This window comes from Ostrinia furnacalis, unplaced genomic scaffold (genome assembly GCF_004193835.3).
Source record: "Ostrinia furnacalis isolate ACB-3 unplaced genomic scaffold, ASM419383v2 OfSCF2106, whole genome shotgun sequence".
Lineage (NCBI taxonomy): Eukaryota > Metazoa > Arthropoda > Insecta > Lepidoptera > Crambidae > Ostrinia > Ostrinia furnacalis.
This window is the reverse complement of record NW_021132345.1, coordinates 189,359-213,297: the sequence shown is the minus strand read 5'-3', so window position 1 is coordinate 213,297 and position 23,939 is coordinate 189,359. Positions and strand designations below refer to the sequence as shown.

Below are 23,939 nucleotides of genomic sequence, written 5' to 3'. Positions count from 1 at the left end.
ATCTGATAAAACTTGAGATAAACGCCTTGGACTTGTTATAACTGCAAATATGGCTTACTTGTCAATAAGAAGATTCTCCTGGCACCAAATCAGGAAGCCCCTGTGATCGGCTAAAGCATCGGCGTTCAAGACCAGCACTTGAAGACACTGCAGGAGATGGTACAGCACATCTGGTCGCGAAGTGCTTTTGAGTTCCTGAACAAAACATTTTAACTTTTAACATATTTTATTTAGACTTACGTAAGTAAGTAACTAGTATTGTTTCAAGGATTCTCAAAACAGTATGACCGATTTCTACCCTTGTGTGCAATCTGCAACTCGTAGTCTGTTAACCAGTAGGTATCTACAGCTTGAAAGCCAATAAAATTTAACCTGTGAACACTGAGTTATCCTCAGAGAAAAATTTAAGAGTCATTAGACCCTAAATTAATCAGGAGAAGATAGGACAAGGATCTGCTTCGTTTCAATGCAAAACAGATGACGTACCTATAACTTTTAAAGATACAACCTATAAGAAAGTTTAAATTACGTTATATCCTATATCTTACCTGTAGCAGCTGATGTATGTATTGAAGTTCCTGAGGCAGCTCTTCAATACAGAAATGGAACTTCCCAGCGGAGGTCGGCCAGAAGTTGGTCATATCTTCTTCGACAGACTCCGGCATACCTTCATTCTCGCCAAGCAGGTTTGGAGTCGAAACCTATTTAAAAAAATAAATTATGTTTATCGTATAAACCAAAGCCGGATCCAGGCTAGAGATTAAAAACTGGTGCCCTTTTAGGCACACACCGGGCACGGGTTAGCGACGAATGCAATCGGGCCCGGTCGGGTTGAAAAACATACCGGGTTGCAATCTCTAGTAGGGATTCCCGGGCCTCAGGCGCTTCTCGCAACTTTCACCAGATCGTCGAGTCACCGAGTAAACTAATTAACCGCTCTAGCTAGAGCCTTATTATTTTATTATGTTTTAGCGACCCACCACCCCAGCACCGCACGGGTGCATTGTGGAATTACTGCTTTTATAAATCTCAAACGGATTACTTAGGCGCCTTTAGACAGCGTTTTTCGATGTAAGAAAAGGTAGGTTTTTATACACAACCTTAAAGATTTTTACACCTGAACCTTCCATCTATGAGTAGGTATCCATCGGCTACATGGAATTTCAGGGGCCAAGCCCCTCCTGAAAACTAACCCTAGATACGCCAATGATTCAAATCTGGTGCGATGACAGATGTATTTATGTGACTTACGTCAGCAGTGGCAGTGGCTACGTCAGTATCCGTTAGCGTGATTGTGTGAGCAGTAGCCATCGGCGGCTGGTCAGCGGGCGGCAGCGCGGCAGCCATGTCCAGCTGTTCAGTGATCGTCTCCACCGTCGCTGTCATGATCTGCGCACACACAAACCGTATCCACGTACTATTATGATCGATTGTGACAAATCGATCAAATTCAATTTGAGAACTGTTTTGGGGCTTATTTTACATTTCTGACCTACATGAAGTATTTTCTTAAAAAAATATATAATAATTTAGTAAATTATTGTAAACCCATTCAAGAACGCTAAATACTATGTTTGCGTTAGGTGTGACTTCATCACAATAGTCCAAGGGGTCGACCGGGATCGAATCTGCAAGTCTATTACGCTTTGATCACTTGGATTTGGTCACCCAGATGATTAAAGTGGACTCCAGGGGATACTTTGGTGTCCTTTGCTCGCCCATGGATAAGAAGTCCACTTCGATCACCTAGGTAATCTTATTCATAGGTGTTCAAATGACACCCAGTTTCGACTGGAGTCCACTTTGATTACCTGGGTGATCGAATCCGGGTGATCAAAGTGGAATAAACCAATCGACAGTCCGATGCCAATTCCGTTAGATTTTATGGTCGCATGAAATCTCAAAATAATTATCACTGTTAGTTTAAAGTTACTATAACAAATGCACCAGAAAACAGTTCACAAATCAAACTGACGAAGTCTACAGGGCTACAATTCTGACTAACTGATACGATGGCATTGATTGGTAGTAAATAATCAAAGAGCGATGATTTGTGTCACACATGCTCTACACGTGTTTTGATTCAACTCGGTGATTATCAATACAATATAAGAATTCTGCAACATTTGATTCTGAGAACAACTTAAATATTATTTTTAACTACGATGAAGCTAGATAGAAGCTTAGTATTTTATCATTTACACATTTTTGTGCCATTTTTCAAAACCACTAGATATTATAGTTTAAATAAAATATTTTCTGTGTGCTATTTGTATGTATACATATTTCTTGTTTTCTGCCAATAATATTCGCTATCTGTTGTTCTTTATTTCCAATTGACTATATTCACTGTATTTTTAGTTATTCTACGTATTTTTTTTTGTTATTTGTTACTCTATTAGGAAAGATTTGCTACTGCCTAACATTACAATGGGATGAAAGTAACTAATTTACCATAATTTGAAGTGTAATGCAAACCAAATGACTACTTTCCTCCGTTTTCTAAAATGCATTTTCGTTAAAAATTCCAAATGTTACTGATTTTAAAAATCATATATATTTAATAAGCATTCTAAAAAACTGAGGCTCAATATTTTGAAGTTTTTACTTGTGAGTTATATTTCTGAACTAGATTATTTATGACAAAAAATAACTGAGCTAATACAAAACTATTTTGATAGACTTTATTGAATCTAAACTTACCTGATAGTGATCTAATTAAAATAGATAACCCGAAAAGGTCTAGTCAATGCTCATTTCATTTTTGGAGAAAAATTATTTCTTTGAAAGAAAATTGACTTTTTTTCTAATGAAAGAGTAGATTGGAATGAAATATTACTGTTTATCATTAGTAGGAGATAGATATTATTTAGAAGTTGGTAATAGATATTAATAACCAAATTAATCTTCATCATTATACGACTTTCCCTAACGATTCAATAAAGTCTGAACACACTACACATTACAAGAGCCGAAATCAGAAACAAACACCGTCCAACACTTCAAATAAAGTACAATCACACACAAAAGTGTTAAGTTAATCGTTTCCAATTTCGACTCCAAGCGAACATCTAACACTAAAATGCAGACAAACAAACACGTGAAGAAGCAAGGAAGTAAGAAAGAGATAGAACGGACATACTTGCGTGTCACCGGTTTGTGTGTCACCGTCACCGGTGTCATACGGTTTAGTCAGTGGGGGGTCCGTAGCGACGTCGCTTATAAGTGAGAGTTGCATGAAATGAACAAACTATACATCTATTATATAGATACGAAGTACTCTAGTGAAAAGGGACCGAGTCGCTGGCGGGCGGACACGAGTGATAATAATGCATGGACTGAATAAAATAGACCTTAAATACTTAGAAATAACACTCGAAATGTTAAATTTTTAAATGTTCCATGTTTGTTACATGAATAAAACTGTCACTGGAATTAATCATGGACTTTTGAGAGTGACTGTACTTTTGTTCAATCCATACACTAAATATCCACGGGCGTAAATAAATTATCTAAAAAATATGAAACTTTTATCAATTAGATTAGTAATTTGTAAAATCAATTTAAGAAGTTTTTAACTATTTGTTTTAAACCAATCTAAAATTTAACAAGGTTGAAATGATAGGATGGAAATCGTAAATCAAAGCGACATTTATCTACGACAAAGATGCTACAAGGACTTTTTTGTATTTAAAATTAAATTCTGGTCAACGCTGCGATTTGTCTGAAGAGCTACGGTCAGAATCTGCCACGTTAGGCAAACGTATTTTTTAATAATTTAGTCACAACTTCAAATGTAGGGTAGTTGACAACACACATTTTAAGAATGGTTTGGCATGCGATTAGGGATTAGGTTCGATCTTCGTAAGGGAAGATTTTTATAAATTTTAAAACTTTATTATAGAATTAAATGATTAGGAATAGGATTGTTTCATTACCAATACTTAGCATAAAAAAGTTTATAAACGATGGAGAAGTTCCTGGAATATAATATCCAATATTCTCTAATTTACCTTTAACCGACGACGTGTTTTTTTTGTCACGCCGTCTGCGACGTGCGGTCTGTGGGACCGCTATACTGTTTACTCAAAAAGTAATCATTTTTTGTATAAAAGTATATTGATTTTATATTTTTTGAGAACATTATAGTATTACAAATAAACATACGTATAATTTGTGAAGAATCAATGTAAATTATTTATTTAAATATGGCTAAAACGTTTTTGACGCTTAATTTCATTGAAATAACACTAGAGCTCAATAATACCTATATAACTTGTAAATTTTAATCAAAGCAAGAAAAACTATACTCCTTCCTAAATATAGTGAACATTATGAATAAAATAAAAATAAATGACACGTACATTACATGCACAAAAAAAAATTGACGTAGGGTAAACATTAGGCACAATCAAGACATTTTTTTTACTGCATTCCAAGCAATTCCGGTATTATACATAGGTAACACCTGTAAGATAATTTCGTTTTCAATTTAGGTGCACTAAAATGTACGTCTTTTTTGCAGCTGGTACAATGACATCTGGCTGATTTGGCACGTCAGAACCTAGAATACATGTCACTGTTTGCTTTACCACCCGTTTCGGGGTATTTTTTTTACAGACTACCATATTTTACATAATATTATGTCCAAATATCAATAATATCATTAGGAAATGTCTTTTCCTAGGTTGTGGTGACCCAGGATCCATAATTTTTACGAAAAATGAGTGGCCTAAAACAAAAACGCAAGTTTTAGTATGGTACAAAAATGTCACGTAGTCTGCGACGTGCGGTCCCACAGACCGCTGTTGAACTTTAAATCGATTATCTTATTAAAACCGCCCTCATCGATGTAACCACAACCTGTAATGGCGTTTGGGCAATTAAACTCGAAGGTACTGAGACGCTCGGGACATGGGAGTAAGTAGAACATTGCAATCCAGAAATTTCAAAAACCGGAGCGGTCTGTGAGACCGCACGTCATCGGTTAAAGGTTTGCCATGTCCACACATTGTCATGTATCACATTGCTTTACAATATTGATAATATCTCGATCAATTTCGTGAAAAAATGAGAATAGATATGACTTCGGATTACTTTTTAACAGACTTCAACAAAAGGAGGAGGTTATCATTTCAGTTATTGTTTTTTTAATTAACATAGTCGTATATCAATATAAATAAGAATAAGAATTAATTTATTTCCGGAAAAATGCACTTTAGTTACATAACTTTACAAATTATACTAATAGGATTTCAGGTGACTTACTAGTAGTCCCCAAACTAGGTAGTCCTATCTTTTGGGGACTTGAGTTTGGTACAAATGTGTTTGATATAGAACAAAAATTTAAGACCGCTATGGAATACCTGGTTTTGCAGGTGATATACAAAATTACAAATCAGTCATCTACCCTACAACGCCACATCGCAGCGTAGACCAGCCAGCACACAGAGTTCCGACATCCGTAACATCCAGACCAGAGACTACGACAGACATGAGCAAGCGGCCCGCGCGTCCGCCCCGCGACCCCGCCCGGGGGTTGGTTGGTAGGGCGCGCTGTGGTGGTTGTGAGTGGGAAATGGTATTTCTTATCTGTTTGATCTATGGTTAGTGAACCACCGTATTATTTAGCTGTTTATTTTTTTTAATTCTTGTTTCTTTGTCTTTTTGTTGTCAAATATGGATTTTTGCTTTTTTTCCTTTTATGACATCGTAACAAAAATCTATTTTTTTTTTAGTCGTATAGTAAATAAAACATGGAGACGCTACACCGTAAAAATTATATTAAGAAGTTTCAGTAGGTAGTAGTTACACGAAATAGTCACGGAATAATATTTAGCAAGTGGCAAAACCCACAATCACAATTTACTTGTAAAATAATAAACAGCGCCATCTTTGGGGCGGCTTACATAATACACCTCTACTGTGCGCACCTATGTATTTATCTGTTCTTCTTTGATTTATATTTTCTAGAGTAAACCGTTTTTATGATGTCTTTCTTCTTCTTCCTGAATCCTGAACTTGAATTTGAAGTAGCCTTTCATCATCATCATCATTTCAGCCATAGGACGTCCACTGCTGAACATAGGCCTCCCCCAATGCTTTCCACGTTGATCGATTAGTAGCGGCCTGCGTCCAGCGCTTCCCTGCTACCTTTACGATGTCGTCGGTCCACCTTGTAGGTGGACGTCCCAGTAGCCTTTACATAATTTTAATTAATAATCCATCTTTTTTTGTGTTCATTTTATTTTATACTTGAAGACTAGTATTAGTCTATCTCCGCCGTCCTTTGAGTATAAGGTCTAGCAAGTTAACCCCCCTCCCCTTTAAGACCCCCCAAAGCGCCCCCCACCCCACCCTCCCCGGGCGGCTATCAATCTCCATACGCACATGCGGCATATGCACCAGAACTCCGCCCACTGAACTGCGATCCGCGCCCGTTCCGTGTGCGAGAGATAGCAACGCGTCGACCGAGCTGGCTGGCGTGCCGCCTGACTTGCTGCGTTCGTCTTCCGATTGGTTCTTCTTGTCGGACCACATGTCTTCTAGGGGTGGCTGGGGGAAGAAGAATGTTGTTATTTGTATTATGTTGGAATTGAGGAGTCTCAAACGCAACATTTTTTCGCATGATAAGTATCGTCGTCGTTTCAGCCAAATGACGTCCACTGCTGGACAAAGGCCTCCCCCAAGGTTTTCCATAATGAACGGTCCTGCGCTGCCCGCATCCAGGCTCTTCCCGCGACTTTTGCCAGATCGACGGTCCATCTAGTAGGAGGCCTGCCCACGCTACGTCTTCCAGCTCGTGGTCGCCACTCAAGAACTTTCCTGCCCCAGCGGCCATCAGCTCTTCGAGCTATGTGTCCCGCCCACTACCACTTGATTTTAGCGATTCTGCGGGCTATGTCAGTCACTCTGGTTCTCCTACGGATCATTCTCATACGAAGTCATTTTTATAGAACGATTACTCGATAGGATCGTAACTCACCGATTTGTTGTCATTGACGTTTTGTTACGTCGTCCCATTGAAAAACAGTTCTAAATCCGTATTCATAAGGGTCATTTCGATAGAACGATTACTCGATAGGATCGCATTCAGCGATTTGTTGTCATTGAAGTTTTGTTACGTGAATAAGGCTACAGGTCTCAAACACTAAAAAGTAACCGACATAGTCCACAGAAATTGCCAAACTGAAGTGACAGTGGGCGAGGCACATAGCTCGTAGATTTGATGGACATTGGGGCAGACAACTAAAGTGGAGACATAGTTTGGGCAGGCCTCCCACTACTAGGAGATCGACGATCTGATAGAGGTCACGGGAAGCAGAACAAGCTAACCAGTTTCAGTTGTGATGTAGAGCGATAGTAAAAAATCTTGTTTTGTAGGAATTATCAGATTTTCCCAAATACTTTGTAAAAGGTGACAAATATCCGGCCTCTCCAAACCGTCTGGCAACGAAGGGTGTTGGCCAAATGCTCAATTTGCGTCTGGTAAAATATACAAGGTCGTACGTGCTCCTGCAACGGAGACTAATGCCCGTTTTCACCATCAATCCCTAATTTTTAAGTGACCCCTATGGCAACAAAATTCATATTATGTGTTACCATAGGGGTCACTTAAAAATTAGGGATTGATGGTGAAAACGGGCATAAAAGGTAATGATTCAAATTCAAATTCGTTTATTTCTTTAACTTAGCCTAGTTCAGTTAAAAGTTGTTGGAGCTTCCTGTTAAGCAACAGTGTTACTTGTGCTAGGAAGCACTGATGATGCAATGATGATGTGTATAATATTAGTTCCACTGACCTCAGGCGGAGGCTTCGGCCGATCCGGCACCAGAGCCCTAACCAGTAGAACAGCTAGCTGGTGCCATAGAGCCGCCGCCTCGCAGTAGGAGCAGGCGCCTTCCGCAAGGCACACCGCTGGGGGAAAACATTTCGTTAATATACTGGTGTTTAAAGAAACTCTTCAGTTTAGAAAAACACCTTTAGACATTTAATTTTGAAGAATTTGCCACACTGAATGCGGTCTGCGACCAGGTCAAAGTAATATACATTATGATGGCTGCATTTACTTGGACCTGACTGCAGATTGCGAATGTAACAAATCCTTTAGAACTGAGAACTTGATACTCATTTTTTTTGTTGCGAAGTCTACAATCCTGTTGACCCTTCAGTACAAAAATTTGCTTCGATTTCAGAAGTAGGTGTGTTTATTATGGAATTGAAGCTAATAAATATTTTTATTATTTGATAATTGATATTCAATTAGGTACGTTTCGCATGTTAAGACTTACCATGTTCGATAGTGTTCAGCTGATTAGATTTCAACATAAGACGAAGCAGCTTCGTTGCCTCACTGCTAACGTTTTGAATGTTGATCCGACGCTGCTGCAACTCCATCTAAAAACAAATAAATAAAGATTTCATACTACATCTCGGGAATAGAGAACGACGAACCTTTATCAGTCTAAATTAAACTTTATCTTAGTTCGATAAGGCTCATAATCAATTACAGGTCTAGCATATTAAATGAGTCGCCTGAGATTTGAAGTGACTTATGATGTGACGAAGCATCAAAGCAAGTCTGAAGCACATCTGTGGGTCTAGACAAAGTGCACATTATAATCGCAAACCATTCGATTCGATTCGAACTCCTCCTATGTTCTTCTGATTAATTTCGTTGCGGGTCCAATGACATTTTAACTTTCCCCCGGGACAAACTTGACCTTCATTGGTTGGGTTTTTGTGGCGGTCAAGCTGTAGATCCTGGCTACACAGGAGTTGCAGTGGTGGGAACGAGAGGTGGGAAATAATCGCAAACCAGTCGAAAAATGATCGAAAGGCCTTTTTTGTATGGAGTTTTGACAGATTCGATTTTCGATTCGATCAAAAAGTGCAATTTATCTAAAGTACGGCCAACAAGAAGCGATACCAAATGTAAACAAACCCAATGTCATGGTCATTTGGAATAGCAGGGGTTTGACTTTGACATAATTTGGCGGGAGAACGAGACATTACGACAAATACACAAGATGGGAAGAGACAGAATAGTTTTTTTTTATGTGACAGGAGGCAAACGAGCAGACGGATCACCTGATGGTAAGTGATTACCGTCGCCCATAGACACCCGCAGACCCAGGGGCGTCACAGGTGCGTTGCCGGCCTTTAAGGTGAAGATACGCTCTCTTCTTGAAAGCTTGCAGGTCATATCTGTCCGGAAACACCGCAGACGACAGTCCATTCCACAGTTTAGTCCATTGTCAGTTCGACAGTCGAATCGACCTTTTGTATCGCTCCTAGTTGGCCGTACTTTAGGGGGGCTGAAGTCTCGCTGACCTTTGACGTCACACTACAATCTCCCGTGCCACTCCCTACGTCAGGCACTGAGTTATAAGTCCTGTAATAAACTTCATAGTTACCTGTTTCAGCAGAATGTCAAGCATCAATATGCAGCAGGTCAAGTTCTGCGGTTTCCCATGATCATCCTTCTCTATTATTTTCTCTTTTTCTGTCCCGTTCCCGTTTCCGTTCCCGTTACCGTTCCCATTCCCGTTACCGTTCCCGTTTCCGTTCCTGTCTCGAGTGTTGGGAGGACTGTTGTCTATCTTTGTGTTATCTGAAAAGTGAATATTTTATTTAATTCAAGACTTACGTCCGTAATCACAAACATTACTATGAGGTCTCACAGTGCGCGTGGATGCACAACACACGGAGACACACGAACCAATCACAGAGCTCTATTCAACGCTGTGCGTTCGATTTGCTGCTTCTCTTCAGCAAGCATCGTTTGCGAATACGGGCGTTAATTTCAAGAAAATCTGTGTAGTTGTTTTTTGCGTCAAGCATGCACAAACTTTGGCATTGATAATATTAGCATAGATTCATTCAAATTCAAATTCTTTCTTTTCAATATACAGGGTGTTGATTTCAATCCTCGCTATATTTATTTAGGTGTTCTATTATGACTTACATAAACGCAAAATCCACCAAAAAAAAATTACAACCGAAAGTGGAATTTTTAGCGAATATTTTCCGTGCAAAATCAACTGTACTGTAGCTAGCAATACTGCAATAGTTTACACTGCGGCACCCATCGAGCTACGCGGATCGCTCATGATCGCTTATCATGTCGGATAACCTACTGAAGGAAGCCACGTAAAGTAGATAGTGTAAATAGGTATTTTTCTTTGACTATTACTTAATTATTTTTTTCGAAGTGAATTTTTTTACTGATTCGTGATCAGAATAAGCTACTTAATTAACTCCCTAAATATGGCGAGTATTGGAATCAACACCCTGTATAGGGTTTACAAAAAAGTGTTACAAAGAGATAAATGTTGCTTTCAACCCATTCTTTCTATTTGGATAGTGAGTTAGATAGACGCTTACCTTTAGTTGGCTTGAATATCTTTTCAGGCAGGTTGACCACGCAGTGGCTGAACACTTCGAACAGTTGGTTGAGGGGTATCTTCACTTCCAGCATTGAAATAGTCTGCAAAAATACCAAATAAATTACTGATTATTACACAGGACGGCTTTTCCAAACGAATACTGCCAAAAATTACTTTCGCAAGAATTCAAAATACATCAGTAGATTTATAAAAAATGTTAGCCTAACCAGGAATCAAACCTAAAGATTATGAAATTATACTGTCACAAACATCATCATCATGTCTCATTTAACTCGTCAACGTCTTATTTATTTCTTACTAGCTTTCCGCCCGCGGCTTCGCCCGCGTGGAATTTTGTCTGTCACAGAAAAACTTTATCGCGCGCGTCCCTGTTTCAAAAACCGGGATAAAAACTATCCTGTGTTCTTTCCCGGGACTTAAACTATCTCTATGCCAAATTTCATCAAAACCGGTTACGAGGTTTAAGCGGGAAAGCGTAACAGACAGACAGACAGACAGACAGACAGAGTTACTTTCGCATTTATAATATTAGTTGGGATTTTTTGCATGGTCGCCACAAGAGTCCAGTGGCAGCGGGGTTCTAACTTCACTGTTCTGCTACTGTCGTTTCTATTCGGCTATTGTAGCTGAACAGAAGTTCAGCTCATGTTGTTTCGTTATTACATATCAAAGTAAGTGTCAGATTCGAACCTGGAACCACTCCAGCACGGGCAACACGGTGTCTGGTGTAGGAGTTTCAGTGACCTTGATCATGGCGAAGTTGTATAGTTTCTTCTCTTCTACTCCCACCATAGTCCCGTCTGGCTCTAGGATCTTTGCTAGAGGTATTTTTAGGTCTAGGAGTTCCTGCAACAATTAATAAATCATAGTAAATCATCATCGTTAAAATATCATCCTATTATAATGTCTCCGTTATTGATAGGTTGGACGGACAATTAAGCTTAAAGCACTAGGAACCGATCTAAATTAAATAGAAAGTTTGTTATGTGTTTTATCCCGGCTTTTGTAGCGGAAACACGCGTGTGAAAAAACTTTCTATGACAGACCAAAATGGACGCCGACGAAGCCGCGGATAAAAATCTTTACTAAGAGTTTCTTGCGCTGCTCCTTCTTAACATTATCCCCCTTATTGTATCGAAGCACAGAATAATAATAAGTACTACGTACATAAGTTTTACTTCGCGAAGGTATTTAAAAAAATGTATGCTCAATGTCATTAACAATATGGTGTAATTTAGCCTGTCTTAAGAGTCAAGCACCATTTTGTTGACAAACGTCAGTGATCGGCACTGCGCCGAAGCTATTCGCTGGGTGCGAAGNTGGTGTAATTTAGCCTGTCTCAAGAGTCAAGCACCATTTTGTTGAAAAATGACAGTGATCGGCACTGCGCCGAAGCTATTCGCTGGGTGCGAAGTACTAGGTGGGGGTAACATAATCTATCGCAGCGCTCATGGTGGTCAAAAGTAGAAATAATGTAAGCTCTGTCATCAGATGTATCTGTCAATGGCAAAGCGATTCTACATAATACATTTTAATATCATTAATTAATCGCATGAAAAGGGTCCTACTGGGAACTTAAATAAAAGAGAGGACTGTATTTCGATAGGGCTGTTTTAATAGCCGTTTACAATTTGGAAATAACTAGACTATACAACGTGGTAGTACAAAAATGAGTCACAGTAGTTGTTGTGCACAGATGTTTGCCTAATGATGAGAGCGTGAATTATTGAACTCTACCCTTGTTTTTTTCTTAATTCTTCTACATCTCGGACTTGTCCAGCCCAATACCAACAACTTTCCTTTAAATACGGTTTGTGGTTGGAATTTGATATTGTAACACTCACAAACCCGGTCTTCAAAACAATACTCATTTCGATCTGAAAACGATATTTAATTTATTACTAGCGATACAGGAACATTTTTTTTTTTATTGTCCTGCATATTATAAATTATATAAAATAAGTAAACGATATGTTTTAATTAATAAACCGTTATTATCTTGCTAAAAAGTTGATAAATTTGCAAAAATGCATTGTATAATTACCATGTTTCATTGCGCTACCGTTATCCACATTTTTTTTTCTAAGTCCGAGCTTTACCTGAGAACCAAGTGATGTACACTAATCTTGGGAGCCGCGCGGGTCAGCTTATATGAGAATTATTGATGAAATGCTGTCCATCGGCTCAATACAGAGGTTTAAACATAGGTCTGACTCGCGGTCATCATTGTCCGACGCGGCCCGAACGGAAAGTTAAAGTGTCGCCCATCATTGTCCCCCATGGCCCGAACGGAACAGTGCCATTTTTAGGCTGGCAGCGAAGGTGTTAAAAAAGTACATTCTGTGTTTTTTATTATTATTTAGGCAGTTAAATACTTCTCAGTAATTAGTACACCATTTTCTTTATTTTCTTCTATCATACACAAGAATACGCGTGCGTGAGTCAATGTTCGCTCGTATGTGAGGCCTTGTCGAATAGTATCCTGTAGGTGGGCCATCGTGTGTGTTTTGTTTTCGATGTAAACTCGCGAAGATGAACAGGCCTGATCGAAGCAGTGTAATAGGGTTGAAGTAGGACGTGAAAAAGTGCTTTATAAAATCTTTTTAAAATGTTAACTAATCTTAAACAACGTTAATTTTATATCTCTACGATAATTGTAGTGTTACCCTTTCTGGTACTTCGTTGCATATGGATTCCATCCAAGTCGGCATGATTATGTCCCAAATAGACTGCGTGACTATGCCGTAAGGAATCAGGCAGTATAACCTGGAACAAAAACATACAACGATATAGTTTTGTAACAGCTGTGCGAACTTTGTTGACACCAAGTTACCTTCGTCAATTAATTCACCTAAATACAAAATATAAAAAAGTAGATCAAAATCAATTAGATATTACAAGTATGTTGCGTAAGGAGTTAAGAAAATGACGTCAGTGACGTAATTTTCTTAACTCCTTACGCACGTCACGTCACAACAACCATTTATTTTCACACATACCTACATTAGGTACTGTTAGCTGACATCTCCTTTTCAGTTACATTCTTCTTCTCCTCTATGGCTATTGTGTTTTGTTGTATCATGAACTTGTGACATGACGTTCAAATAACACCTACCCCCCTAGACAAAACGCACTTTTTGATCGAATCGAAAATCGAATCCGTCAAAACTCCATACAAAAAAGGGGCTTTTCGACCAGTTTGCGATTATAATTTGCACTTTGAAAATTATAAATAACTTGAAAAAATCGAACTGCCTAATTTGCACTTTGTCTAGACCCACTAGTCCGAGCTGTCACCTTGACAGCTCGGAGCTGTCAGTTGGGTTTTACCGCGTTTTCGATGTGGCTGTCGTGTGTACGCTCCCCGGCAAAAATATTATTGTTTTTCCAAAAGAGATCCGTTTCAAGTAAATAATTAACAGTACTTACTCACACACTTGTTTGAGTAGAACACCATAGAACACATTTATGTACATTTATAGCAGGCATAATGCGTAGCTGAGTAGATTCCTGCGATAGTGATGTGACTATACCAGCCTTGATATGGTGCCACTTGGAGGCCAGGTTATGCCAGTGGTCTTCGGCCCGTATGAAGATTTGCAGTGGAAAGTGTGGCGCGGTTGGTTTTAGTCTTAGAAGTCACATTGTCCCAGTGGCCGCTCTGTCATATGGATCCTGGCCATACAGGAATTGCAGTGAGGAGAAAAAGAGTGGGATTATAACTCTACCAGTTGATTGTCCTTGAAGAAGTGTTTAGCCCTGTAAATTATACCTATTGAGCCCGTCCTTGAGCTGGATGATCTTGGAGGCCAAGTTCTCCCAGTAATCAGCCTGCCGTCTGTAGAACCTGGCTGTACAAGAGTTGTCCCAGTGGTCAGTCTGCTGTATGTGGATCCTAGCTGTACATCCGCTACAGAAGTGTGATAGACTGTACCTGTTGAGCCCGTCCTTGAGGTGGATGGTCCTGGGAAAGAGATAATTGGGAGAGAGATGAGAGAGAGGTGAGAAAGATGAGAGCGATGGGAGAAAGATGAGAGAGAGGTGAGAGAGATGAGAGCGATGGGAGAAAGATGAGAGAGAGGTGAGAGAGATGAGAGTGATGGGAGAAAGATGAGAGAGAGGTGAAAGAGATGAGAGTGATGGGAGAAAGATGAGAGAGAGGTGAGAGAGATGAGAGCGATGGGAGAAAGATGAGAGAGAGGTGAGAGAGATGGGAGCGAGGGGGGGGAGATGAGGGAGAGGGGAGAGAGAGGGGAGGGAGGGGGGGAGATGAGAGAGAGAGGTGGGAGAGAGGTGGGAGAGAGGTGGGAGAGAGGTGGGAGAGAGGTGGGAGAGAGGTGGGAGAGAGAGGTGGGAGTAAGATAGTAAGATGAGAGAGAGAGGTGGGAGAGAGGTGGGAGAGCGATGGGAGAGAGGTGGGAGTGAGATGAGAGAGAGAGGTGGGAGAGAGGTGGGAGAGAGAGGTGGGAGTAAGATAGTAAGATGAGAGAGAGAGGTGGGAGTAAGATGAGAGAGAGAGGTGGGAGTAAGATGAGAGAGGTGGGAGAGAGGTGGGAAAGAGCGGTGGGAGAGAGGTGGGAGTGAGATGAGAGAGAGAGGTGGGAGAGCGATGGGAGAAAGACGAGAGAGAGGTGGGAGACAGAGGTGGGAGTAAGATGAGAGAGAGAGGTGGGAGAGCGATGGGAGAAAGACGAGAGAGAGGTGGGAGACAGAGGTGGGAGAGCGATGGGAGACAGACGAGAGAGAGGTGGGAGACAGAGGTGGGAGTAAGATGAGAGAGAGAGGTGGGAAAGAGACATGTGATTTTTGACATTCATTCTTTCTTTATTTCTTAGAGTTCTTTCTTTCTTTCTTTCTTCACTGTACCACAAAATATAACAGAAGGTAAACTCATGTATGTACCTCGCTTTGCATACCTCTCTCGCTCGCACGCTCGGCCGTCGCGCTAGGGTTGTCTTGTCATGTGTTGCGTTTATTTCGTTATGATAGAAAAATGTTAGGTACTCTTAATACTATGCAAGAAAGACAATAACAGGTATACTTATTTATATTTAGTACGTTATTATAGTAATAGTTTGCAAACAAATACACGAGAAGGAAGTACTATTTAGTTAAGTGGTTTACACTATTATCGAACTAATATTATAAATGCGAAAGTTTGGATGTCTGGATGTTTGTTGCTCTTTCACGCAAAAACTACTGAACGGATTTTGATGTAACTTTACAGTATTATTGTTTATAACCCTGAATAACATATAGGCTATAAGTTATGACGATCTGTGACAAACTAAATTTCACGCGGGTGAAGCCGCGGGCATAAGCTAGTTATCCAATAATTCCTAAAACCTCTCTAAAACAATTCGATAATCCTAATAATTGAGTTGGCTTTCAATTTCAATTGAAATTCAAATAAATAACTTACTTACCTCCCCGAATCAACTGGTAATTTAAAAAATGAAAATTCGGTATTAAATGATGAGTTTAAGCAACCAAATACCGAACAATTATAATACGACTTTTTCTGTTCACTCATTTTTGTCAATTTCGCAAAACAAAATAATATCACAGGCGGTTGACCGGCGCGTGACTCAAGCGAACCACAGCGAACGTGTGGCGAACGTCTGTCGCGCCACGTCGCGCTCGCATTCGTCCAAGACAGTCTTGCTAGAGCGGTGTCTATGTGTGCGTGGCTCGAGCGCGTTTAGTATGGAGTTTGTCTTCTGTTATATTTTGTGACTGTACCTGTTGAGCCCGTCCTTGAGGTGGATGGTCTTGGAGTCCAGGTTCTCCCAGTGACCCGCGGCGCGTGTGTATTGCGGCGGATGCGGCTTGAGGCACGCGATGAGCACGTCGCGGTGCGTCTCTGCCAGGCCGCGTAGCCAACCACAGACGTGTTCGATCTTGAGTTTCTCTACTGTTGTTGCTGTCTCCCCTGGGTATGGGAATGATTATTAAGGCGGCGGTTCACAAAGAGACAAGAGCGGGACAGAGACAGGATTTAAAGCGAGAGAGGAGTCGCGGTCGCTTCGTCATGGTCGCGGTGCGTCTCCGCGAGCCCGCGTAGCCATCCACAGACGTGTTCGATCTTGAGCTTCTACTGTTGTTGCTGTCTCCCCTGGGTATGGGAATGATTATTAATGCTGGATTTCTATATACAATCCTAATCCAAATTATACGGATTTGGATTGTCAACTGTCAAATTTTAATATGTTTTTGGCCAAAATAACTGCGGTTTTTGATGTTTTTACATTTTTATATTGTTTATAAGACTATTTAAACAATATTAAAGTGTAAATCCATCGAAAATTTTGGAAATATAATCTAAAACTGAATTCAATTTGACAGTTGTAATCCGGATTTGGACAAGGATTGAATATGGGAATCGGGCGTAAGACGACAGTTCACAAAGAGACAAGAGCGGGACAGAGACAGGATATAAAGCGAGAGAGGAGTCGCGGTCGCTTTGTCCTACTCGCGACGAGATCCACCATCATTAGTTAAAGACAATGGCCGCAGACATGCTCGATCTTGAGTTACTCTACTGTTGTTGCTGTCTCACCTGGATAAGAGATTTAGTAAGTGACAGCAATTTAAAAAACAAGAATAAGCATTAGTTGGCGAGCGTGACAGAGACAGAAGATAAAGAAGCGAGACGCGAGTAACGTCGCATTAACTTGGTCATGACGCGATCCGCTATCATTAAGAGGTTATGGCCGCAGGCATGCTCGATCTTGAGTTTCTCTACTGTTGTTGCTGTCTCGCCTGGATATGGGAATGATTATTAAGGCGGCAGTTTGCGATGCGAGACAAAAACGCGAGACGGAGGTTTATTCCCGTCGTCCCCACCGACCGGAGGAATGACGACTTAACTAAATTCCCATCAGTGGGGACAAGCCTAGTGGAGACAACGGGAATAAGCCGAGACAGAAGTCTCGCTCGCGACCTGATACTCGACATAGCCTAAAGTCAAGGGTTGCGGTCTCCAGTCTGAGTCAATTATCTCGATTGTGACGCGAACCACCACATTGATAGTCTCATAGGCTATCCACCAGTTGGTACCACTATCGATTGACAGAACCCTATTCGCCAGTGGCGCTAACTAGTGAATATGAGCACTCGCCGTTAGTGAATGACAGGACCTTTAATCTATGAGGGCTATCGTTTTTATACTTAACAGTTGGCACCCCTGGCGATTGACAGGACCTTACTCTACAGTGGCGCCATCTTGATGAGTGCAAATGCGATAGTCCTCCTACCACTTTAGCGCTCACCAGTTGGTGCCACTGTCTGCGCTACTAGCAAGTGACAGGACCTTACTCTACAGTGGCGCTAACTGGTGAGCGCTAAAACGATAGCCCTCATTGACTTGTGGGCTGAGTGTGAGATTGCATCAAACGTCCTCACTATAGTCTTTTTCACGTAAGATGATCCGTATGACACTTCAAGGTTATCCATATTACGCATACTACATATGCAGAATATTTTTGAAAAAATATTTGTATTTTATTAGCAATATAATAAAAAAAAAATTAACTACTTGTCTTGAAATATATAGTAAAATCTGAGTCTATTGATTATATTTTAATTAAATACGATGTAAAATTATTTTTTATTTAATGTACGCAATGTGTGAAACGGAATAGATTTAGTGCTGGGGTATTTCTTGTTTAATAAAATCGATTATTTCCGCGGTTCATTAATCGATTGCAGTGAATACTTAGTTACTAAAAACATCACAAAATCAACTATATTTTTCGATTATTGACTTTAATAAACGCATTGAAAATAAATTTATAGTTTTTAATTTAAAGAAACAGAACCAGTACTTTTTAGGAATCGTTTTTTTTTACACGAACCATGAAATTTGAATATTATCAATAAAAAATTGTTACAATAATATTTGTAATTAAAAAAAAATATGTTTTTTGTTAAATAACACCTATACAAAATATTTCTCTAAAAGTAGGTTTCACTACCTCTTCGAAAAAAATCGATAGATAAATCGCTATGGTTTAGTTATGTGACATCTCTAAATCTTTCAAACTCGAAACGTCATACGGATCATCTTAGGTGAAAAAGACTATAGTGAGCGAGTTTAAAAATGTATGAAAAATTTAGTTCTTGAAAGTTTCCGCTATGGGCGCTGAACAATCCGTCATACATTTAATGTCATTTTTTACGCGCTCTCTAGTGAGCGCGTTTGTTGTAAACTCACACTCACCCCTCAGTGGCGTCATTAAGCCGAAGGCCTCCAAGTCGAGAGTAAATATGTATATCTATATACAGTGTGAGTCACGTTAAAGTGTACATATGAAAATAGATGAAACTAGACCTATTTTTATCGACAAAAAAGAGGTCAAAAATTTTTTGAGATTTTTTTTAAATTTTTTATAGAATTTTTTTTCTTCCAATTACTTATTGTAAAGAAAACGTAATAACTTTTAAACTAAGCGGTATATCCTGATAAAATAAAAACAGTAATAATGCTAAATAATAGGCAATACTAAAACAATACAAAAAATACACAAAAAATGCCAAAAAATAATAAAATATGATGCTTTTTGAAAAAAAATTGCTTAAAAATTCGTATTTTTTTGGTTATTTGATAAATTTCTCCAAAAAATGCCCCTATAACAGATGGTTTTTATTACTTTTTATTATTCTCTATCGTATTACTTTTGTAAAATCAAAAATCACATGGTCTCTATCCCTATCACAACATTTGCTATGATCGTTTGAACAAAGGCCTGCCACCACATTTTTCTCCGCTACAGGTAGAGACAATTTTAATTTTAACTCAAATGCTTATTTTACTTCGAAATCTTTTGTTTTTATTTAAAATCTAACTTGTCTTTATAAAAATTACAAATCTAGAGTCACTTTCAGTTCCGTTGTTAACGAAGCGTTGAATGGCGCGCCCGGAGAGGCTTAGTTCAAACGATCATTGCAAACGTTGTGATAGGGATAGAGACATGCGATTTTTGGTTTTACAAAAGTAATACGATAGAGAATAATAAAAAGTAATAAAAACCATCTGTTATAGGGGCATTTTTTTGAGAAATTTATCAAATAACCAAAAAATACGAATTTTTAAGCAATTTTTTTTCAAAAAGCATCATTTTTTATTATTTTTTGTCATTTTTTGTGTATTTTTTGTATTGTTTTAGTATTGCCTATTATTTAGCATTATTACTGTTTTTATTTTATCAGGATATACCGCTTAGTTTAAAAGTTATTACGTTTTCTTTACAATAAGTAATTGGAAGAAAAAAAAATCTCAAAAATTTTTTGACCTCTTTTTTATCGATAAAAATATGTCTAGTTTCATATATTTTCATATGTACACTTTAACGTGACTCACACTGTATATAAAAGAAAGTCGTGTTAGTTACTTCACTTATAACTCAAGAACGGCTGAACCGATTTAGCTGAAAATTGTCAGGGAGGTAGTTTAGAGCCAGGAGAAGGACATAGGATACTTTTTATCCCGTTCGAAATTAAACAAAAAGTCTGCTTATTTATTGCCATTAAGGCGGAACAAAGTTCGCCGGGTCAGCTAGTTATAAATAAAAATATATTATAGCAACAGAAATACCGGAGGAATAATCAAGCTTGTTCAGAGTAATTCCATTCATCATTAATGGGTGTCATCTAATTAGGACAATTGAAAAATACTTTATTAAAAACTTACCGACATAAGAGAAGGACGTGACGTGAAACCAGTGGAATAGCACCGACAGCAAGCGGCCCAAGACTTCGTCTGGAGTGTCGGGATTTGGCGTGCATAGTCCTACCATCAACCAGACTCCATACCTTAAAATAATATTAAATTTTATTACTATGCAAAGTATCTACTTAAAGTTAGCCAGGGAAAATAGGGTCAATCTTTAAGAGCGTACTTAATCTAATAACAATTTTATCGATAGCAATCCCTCAAGCTCCCTAGCTTTACCTTTAGAAAGGGTTCTAAAGGTTTGCCCCCCCTCCTCAACGAATTACATTTAATAACCCTCCTTCTATTTCAACTAAAATAGTAAGACTCGCTCGTAAGTAAAATACTAAAAAAGTGCGGCTCGCGGACTCATTAATAAATGTCGCGTTAAGACCCGTGTCTTACTATTTTATACCTTCTTCTGGCGTAGTCCGGGTAAAAAAACGTCTTGTGGCTGAAATGATGTTATCTAGTTTATAAACCCAATTTCTTACCTGCCCAAAAGCTGTCGGTCTTCCACCGAGATGGGGTCGGAAAAGTTCGCTGAGACCGGCGGCTTCATGACCTCACTCTGGCTGGTGTTGTCAGGGTCTTCCAGGCTGATCGGTTTCGCTTCCTTCATTAAACTGTAACGATGTTTAATTATTTATTTAGGAAAACCAGGGTTACTTGCTTTTACGATTTTTGATGTAAGAATGAATGTTTATTCAGTACTAGCTTTTGCCCGCGGCTTCACCCGTGTGAAATTTAGTTTTTCAGAGATCGTTATAAATTATAGCCTATATGTTATTCTGGGTTATAAACAATAATACTGCAAAGTTTCATCAAAATCCGTTCAGTAGTTTTTGCGTGAAAGAGTAACAAACATCCAGACATCCAAACTTTTGCATTTATAATATTATATAGTAAGAAGTAAGAAGATCATAAATAATACACTTAGCCTAGGCTCAGACCACCGATTTTTCGTCGGCCGATAGTTTAGTCGGGTTGTTAATCACTATGGAGAGTATGAAAGTGCGCAGATTACACCTATTTGGTGTCGGCCGATTCTTCATACAAATTGGAAATCGATCCAACTGAACAACGTGAAGTGATAATTTTATGGTAAAAAATGCAACATAATAGTTTAATCTACACTAATCTAGACTAATATTATAAAGAGGAAACTTTGTTTGTTTGGTTGTAATAAATAGGCTCAAAAACTACTGGACCGTTTTTAAAAATTCTTTCACCATTCGAAAGCTACATTATCCACGAGTAACATAGGCTAAATTTTATTTTGGAAATAAATAGGGTTCCGTAAAATATGTAGATAATGTAGTCCACGCGCGCGAAGCCGCGGGCGGAAAGCTAGTATATTATAAAAATCAAAAAGTCGGTGGTCTGCGCCTAGACTTAACATACAACAATATTTAAAAATAAATAAATGTAAATAACATAATTACATTTATATTATGTTACAATGATACAAAGGTGAATATGATGAAAAGGTTTCCCCTCAGCATTGAGTCGCTGGTCTTCCGCACTTTCTCAGCTTTTCCGAGCTGTTGAGCTACCAAGCTATTTTCTTTTTGTCTTCGGCACTTTTTCGATTTTGGTTTAAAGTAGGTACCTAATAATGTGCTCACAGTTTTTATTGAACTTCGAAAGTTCTGAGCTCCAAGGCTACTAAGCTATTACTATTACAGAGTACTTGGCGTTGTGCTTACTCCATCGCCAGTTGCGCTACCAACCTCGTAGAATCCATAATGCGCCACGGCAAATGGTCATTACAGCCGTGGCACATGATGGTCTCCACGACTTTGGTGTGGCGTGCAGTCGTCGGTTGGGCTATTGTCGCCTCTATGCCCAGACAAATAAAGTCGTTTTTTGAGTGACCTTGTCTCGAAGGTGTAGTCTTCTTTGTTGGGCTATTATCACCTTTAAGTCCGAGCATATAAAGTCATTATTGCCGTGCCTCTGATGGTTTCCACGTCGAATATTATTTGTTGGTCTGGCGTGCAGTCTTCTTTAGCCATTGGGCTATTATCGCCTCTAAGCCCAGATGAATAAAGTCGTTTTTTGAGTGACCTTGTCTCGAAGGTATAGTCTTCCTTGTTGGGCTATTCTCGCCTTTAAGTCCGAGCTAATAAAGTCATTATTGCCGTGCTTCAGATGGTTTCCACGTCGAATATTATTCGTTGGTCTGGCGTGCAGTCTTCTTAAGCTATTTGGCTATTAGCACCTCTAATCCCAGATAAATAAAGTCGTTTTTTGAGTTTGACTGGACGTGACCTTGTCTCGAATGTGCAGTCTTCCTAGTTGGGCTATTGTCGCCTTTAAGTCCGAGCATATAAATAAAGTCATTATTGCCGTGCCTCTGATGGTTTGCACGTCGAATATTATTCGTTGGTCTGGCGTGCAGTCTTCTTAAGCCATTTGGCTATTATCGCCTCTAAGCCCAGATGAATAAAGTCGTTTTTTGAGTGACCTTGTCTCGAAGGTATAGTCTTCCTTGTTGGGCTATTCTCGCCTATAAGACCGAGCAAATAAAGTCTATTGCCGTGCCTCTGATGGTTTCCACGTCGAATATTATTCGTTGGTCTGGCGTGCAGTCTTTTTAAGCCGTTGGGCTATTATCGCCTCTAAGCCCAGACAAATAAAGTAGTTTTTGAGTTTAACTGGACGTGACTTCTTCTCGATTGTGCAGTCTCTTTGTTGGGCTATTCTCGCCTTTAAGTCCGAGCAAATAAAGTCATTATTGCCGTGCCTTTGATGGTTTCCACGTCCAATATTATTTGTTGGTCTGGCGTGCAGTTTTCTTAAGTTGAGCTGTTATCGCCTCTAAGCCACAATGAAATAAGGTAATGAACGACTACGAAATTTTGCGTGCGTTAAAAATAAATACAGAGAAAAAAGGCATTCCAAATTTTTTATACAAGAAAATAAAATATTCCATGATATTTTTCTACAGTGAAAAAACTCGATCGGAATTTTTTATACAAGAAAATAAAAATATTAGAAAACGCATCTAACAAATCGTTTGAACAAGGTTTTTTACTATAGTCAGGTCCGGGAGCACGTACAATTTTGTCCAATGACCCCAAGCTACACATCCTTATCGCTCGCGCGGAATTATATTGCTGTCGCGACTGTGCGACTGGCACCCGCAGTGAGTGTGCGAGCGCGATAGCAACATAATTACGCGCGAGCGATAAGGATGGGTAGCTTGGGGTCATTGGACAAAATTCTACGTGCTCCCGGACCAGACTATAATAAAGTAATAGTCAAATATTTTTCTTGTAACTACTTTCATGTGGACCACCACCCTTGAGATGGACGTTGTTTTATAAAACTACGTCCTGTATAAAGCATTGTTTCCCGTACCTCATGATGGCTTCCACGAGGTTGGTCTGCATATCGCTATCCATCTGCCACGCGTGCGGCAGTCGCGTGTGCACCACGTGATCGCCACCGCGTCGGCTGTTGTGGCGGTTGCCGTGGCACTGTTGGCAGTATCTGAAACCAGGAATGAAATCTATATTTATAAAAGCGAAAGGTCACTGACTGACTGACTCACTCATCACGAAATCTCAGATACTACAAAGTCTCAAAATTTTGCATGCGGGTTCCTTTTAGAACGTAGCTAGGTGCTCACCGGGATTTTGCAAAATTCAACCGTTTCCGATTCCGTTGAGAGACCACACGTCATGACGCGACCAGTTTGACCAGTTTCAAACTGGTCGCGTCATGTGTGGTCTCTCAATAGAATCTATGGCAGAAACTTAGATGCAACTCAAAAGTAACTAGAAGTTGCTGTTGCGTTTCACCGTGTGTT

General features: G+C 39.4%; 1 protein-coding gene across 1 annotated transcript in view; it reads right to left on the bottom strand.

The window, feature by feature from the left end:
- unc79 (UNC-79 domain-containing protein) overlaps positions 1-23,939 on the bottom strand; it is an 88,307-nt gene that overhangs the window by 52,718 nt on the left and 11,650 nt on the right. Inside the window, exons 11-25 of the mRNA XM_028307188.1 lie at positions 23,489-23,620; positions 20,617-20,748; positions 20,102-20,223; positions 16,153-16,342; positions 13,077-13,176; positions 11,101-11,256; positions 10,388-10,490; positions 9,418-9,614; positions 8,293-8,398; positions 7,803-7,918; positions 6,391-6,555; positions 3,143-3,250; positions 1,252-1,389; positions 549-701; positions 59-195 (exon numbers count right to left, since the gene is read on the bottom strand). Coding sequence (XP_028162989.1) covers positions 59-195; positions 549-701; positions 1,252-1,389; positions 3,143-3,250; positions 6,391-6,555; positions 7,803-7,918; positions 8,293-8,398; positions 9,418-9,614; positions 10,388-10,490; positions 11,101-11,256; positions 13,077-13,176; positions 16,153-16,342; positions 20,102-20,223; positions 20,617-20,748; positions 23,489-23,620 — 2,055 coding nt within the window. The remainder of the gene's footprint in view (positions 1-58; positions 196-548; positions 702-1,251; positions 1,390-3,142; positions 3,251-6,390; positions 6,556-7,802; positions 7,919-8,292; positions 8,399-9,417; positions 9,615-10,387; positions 10,491-11,100; positions 11,257-13,076; positions 13,177-16,152; positions 16,343-20,101; positions 20,224-20,616; positions 20,749-23,488; positions 23,621-23,939) is intronic.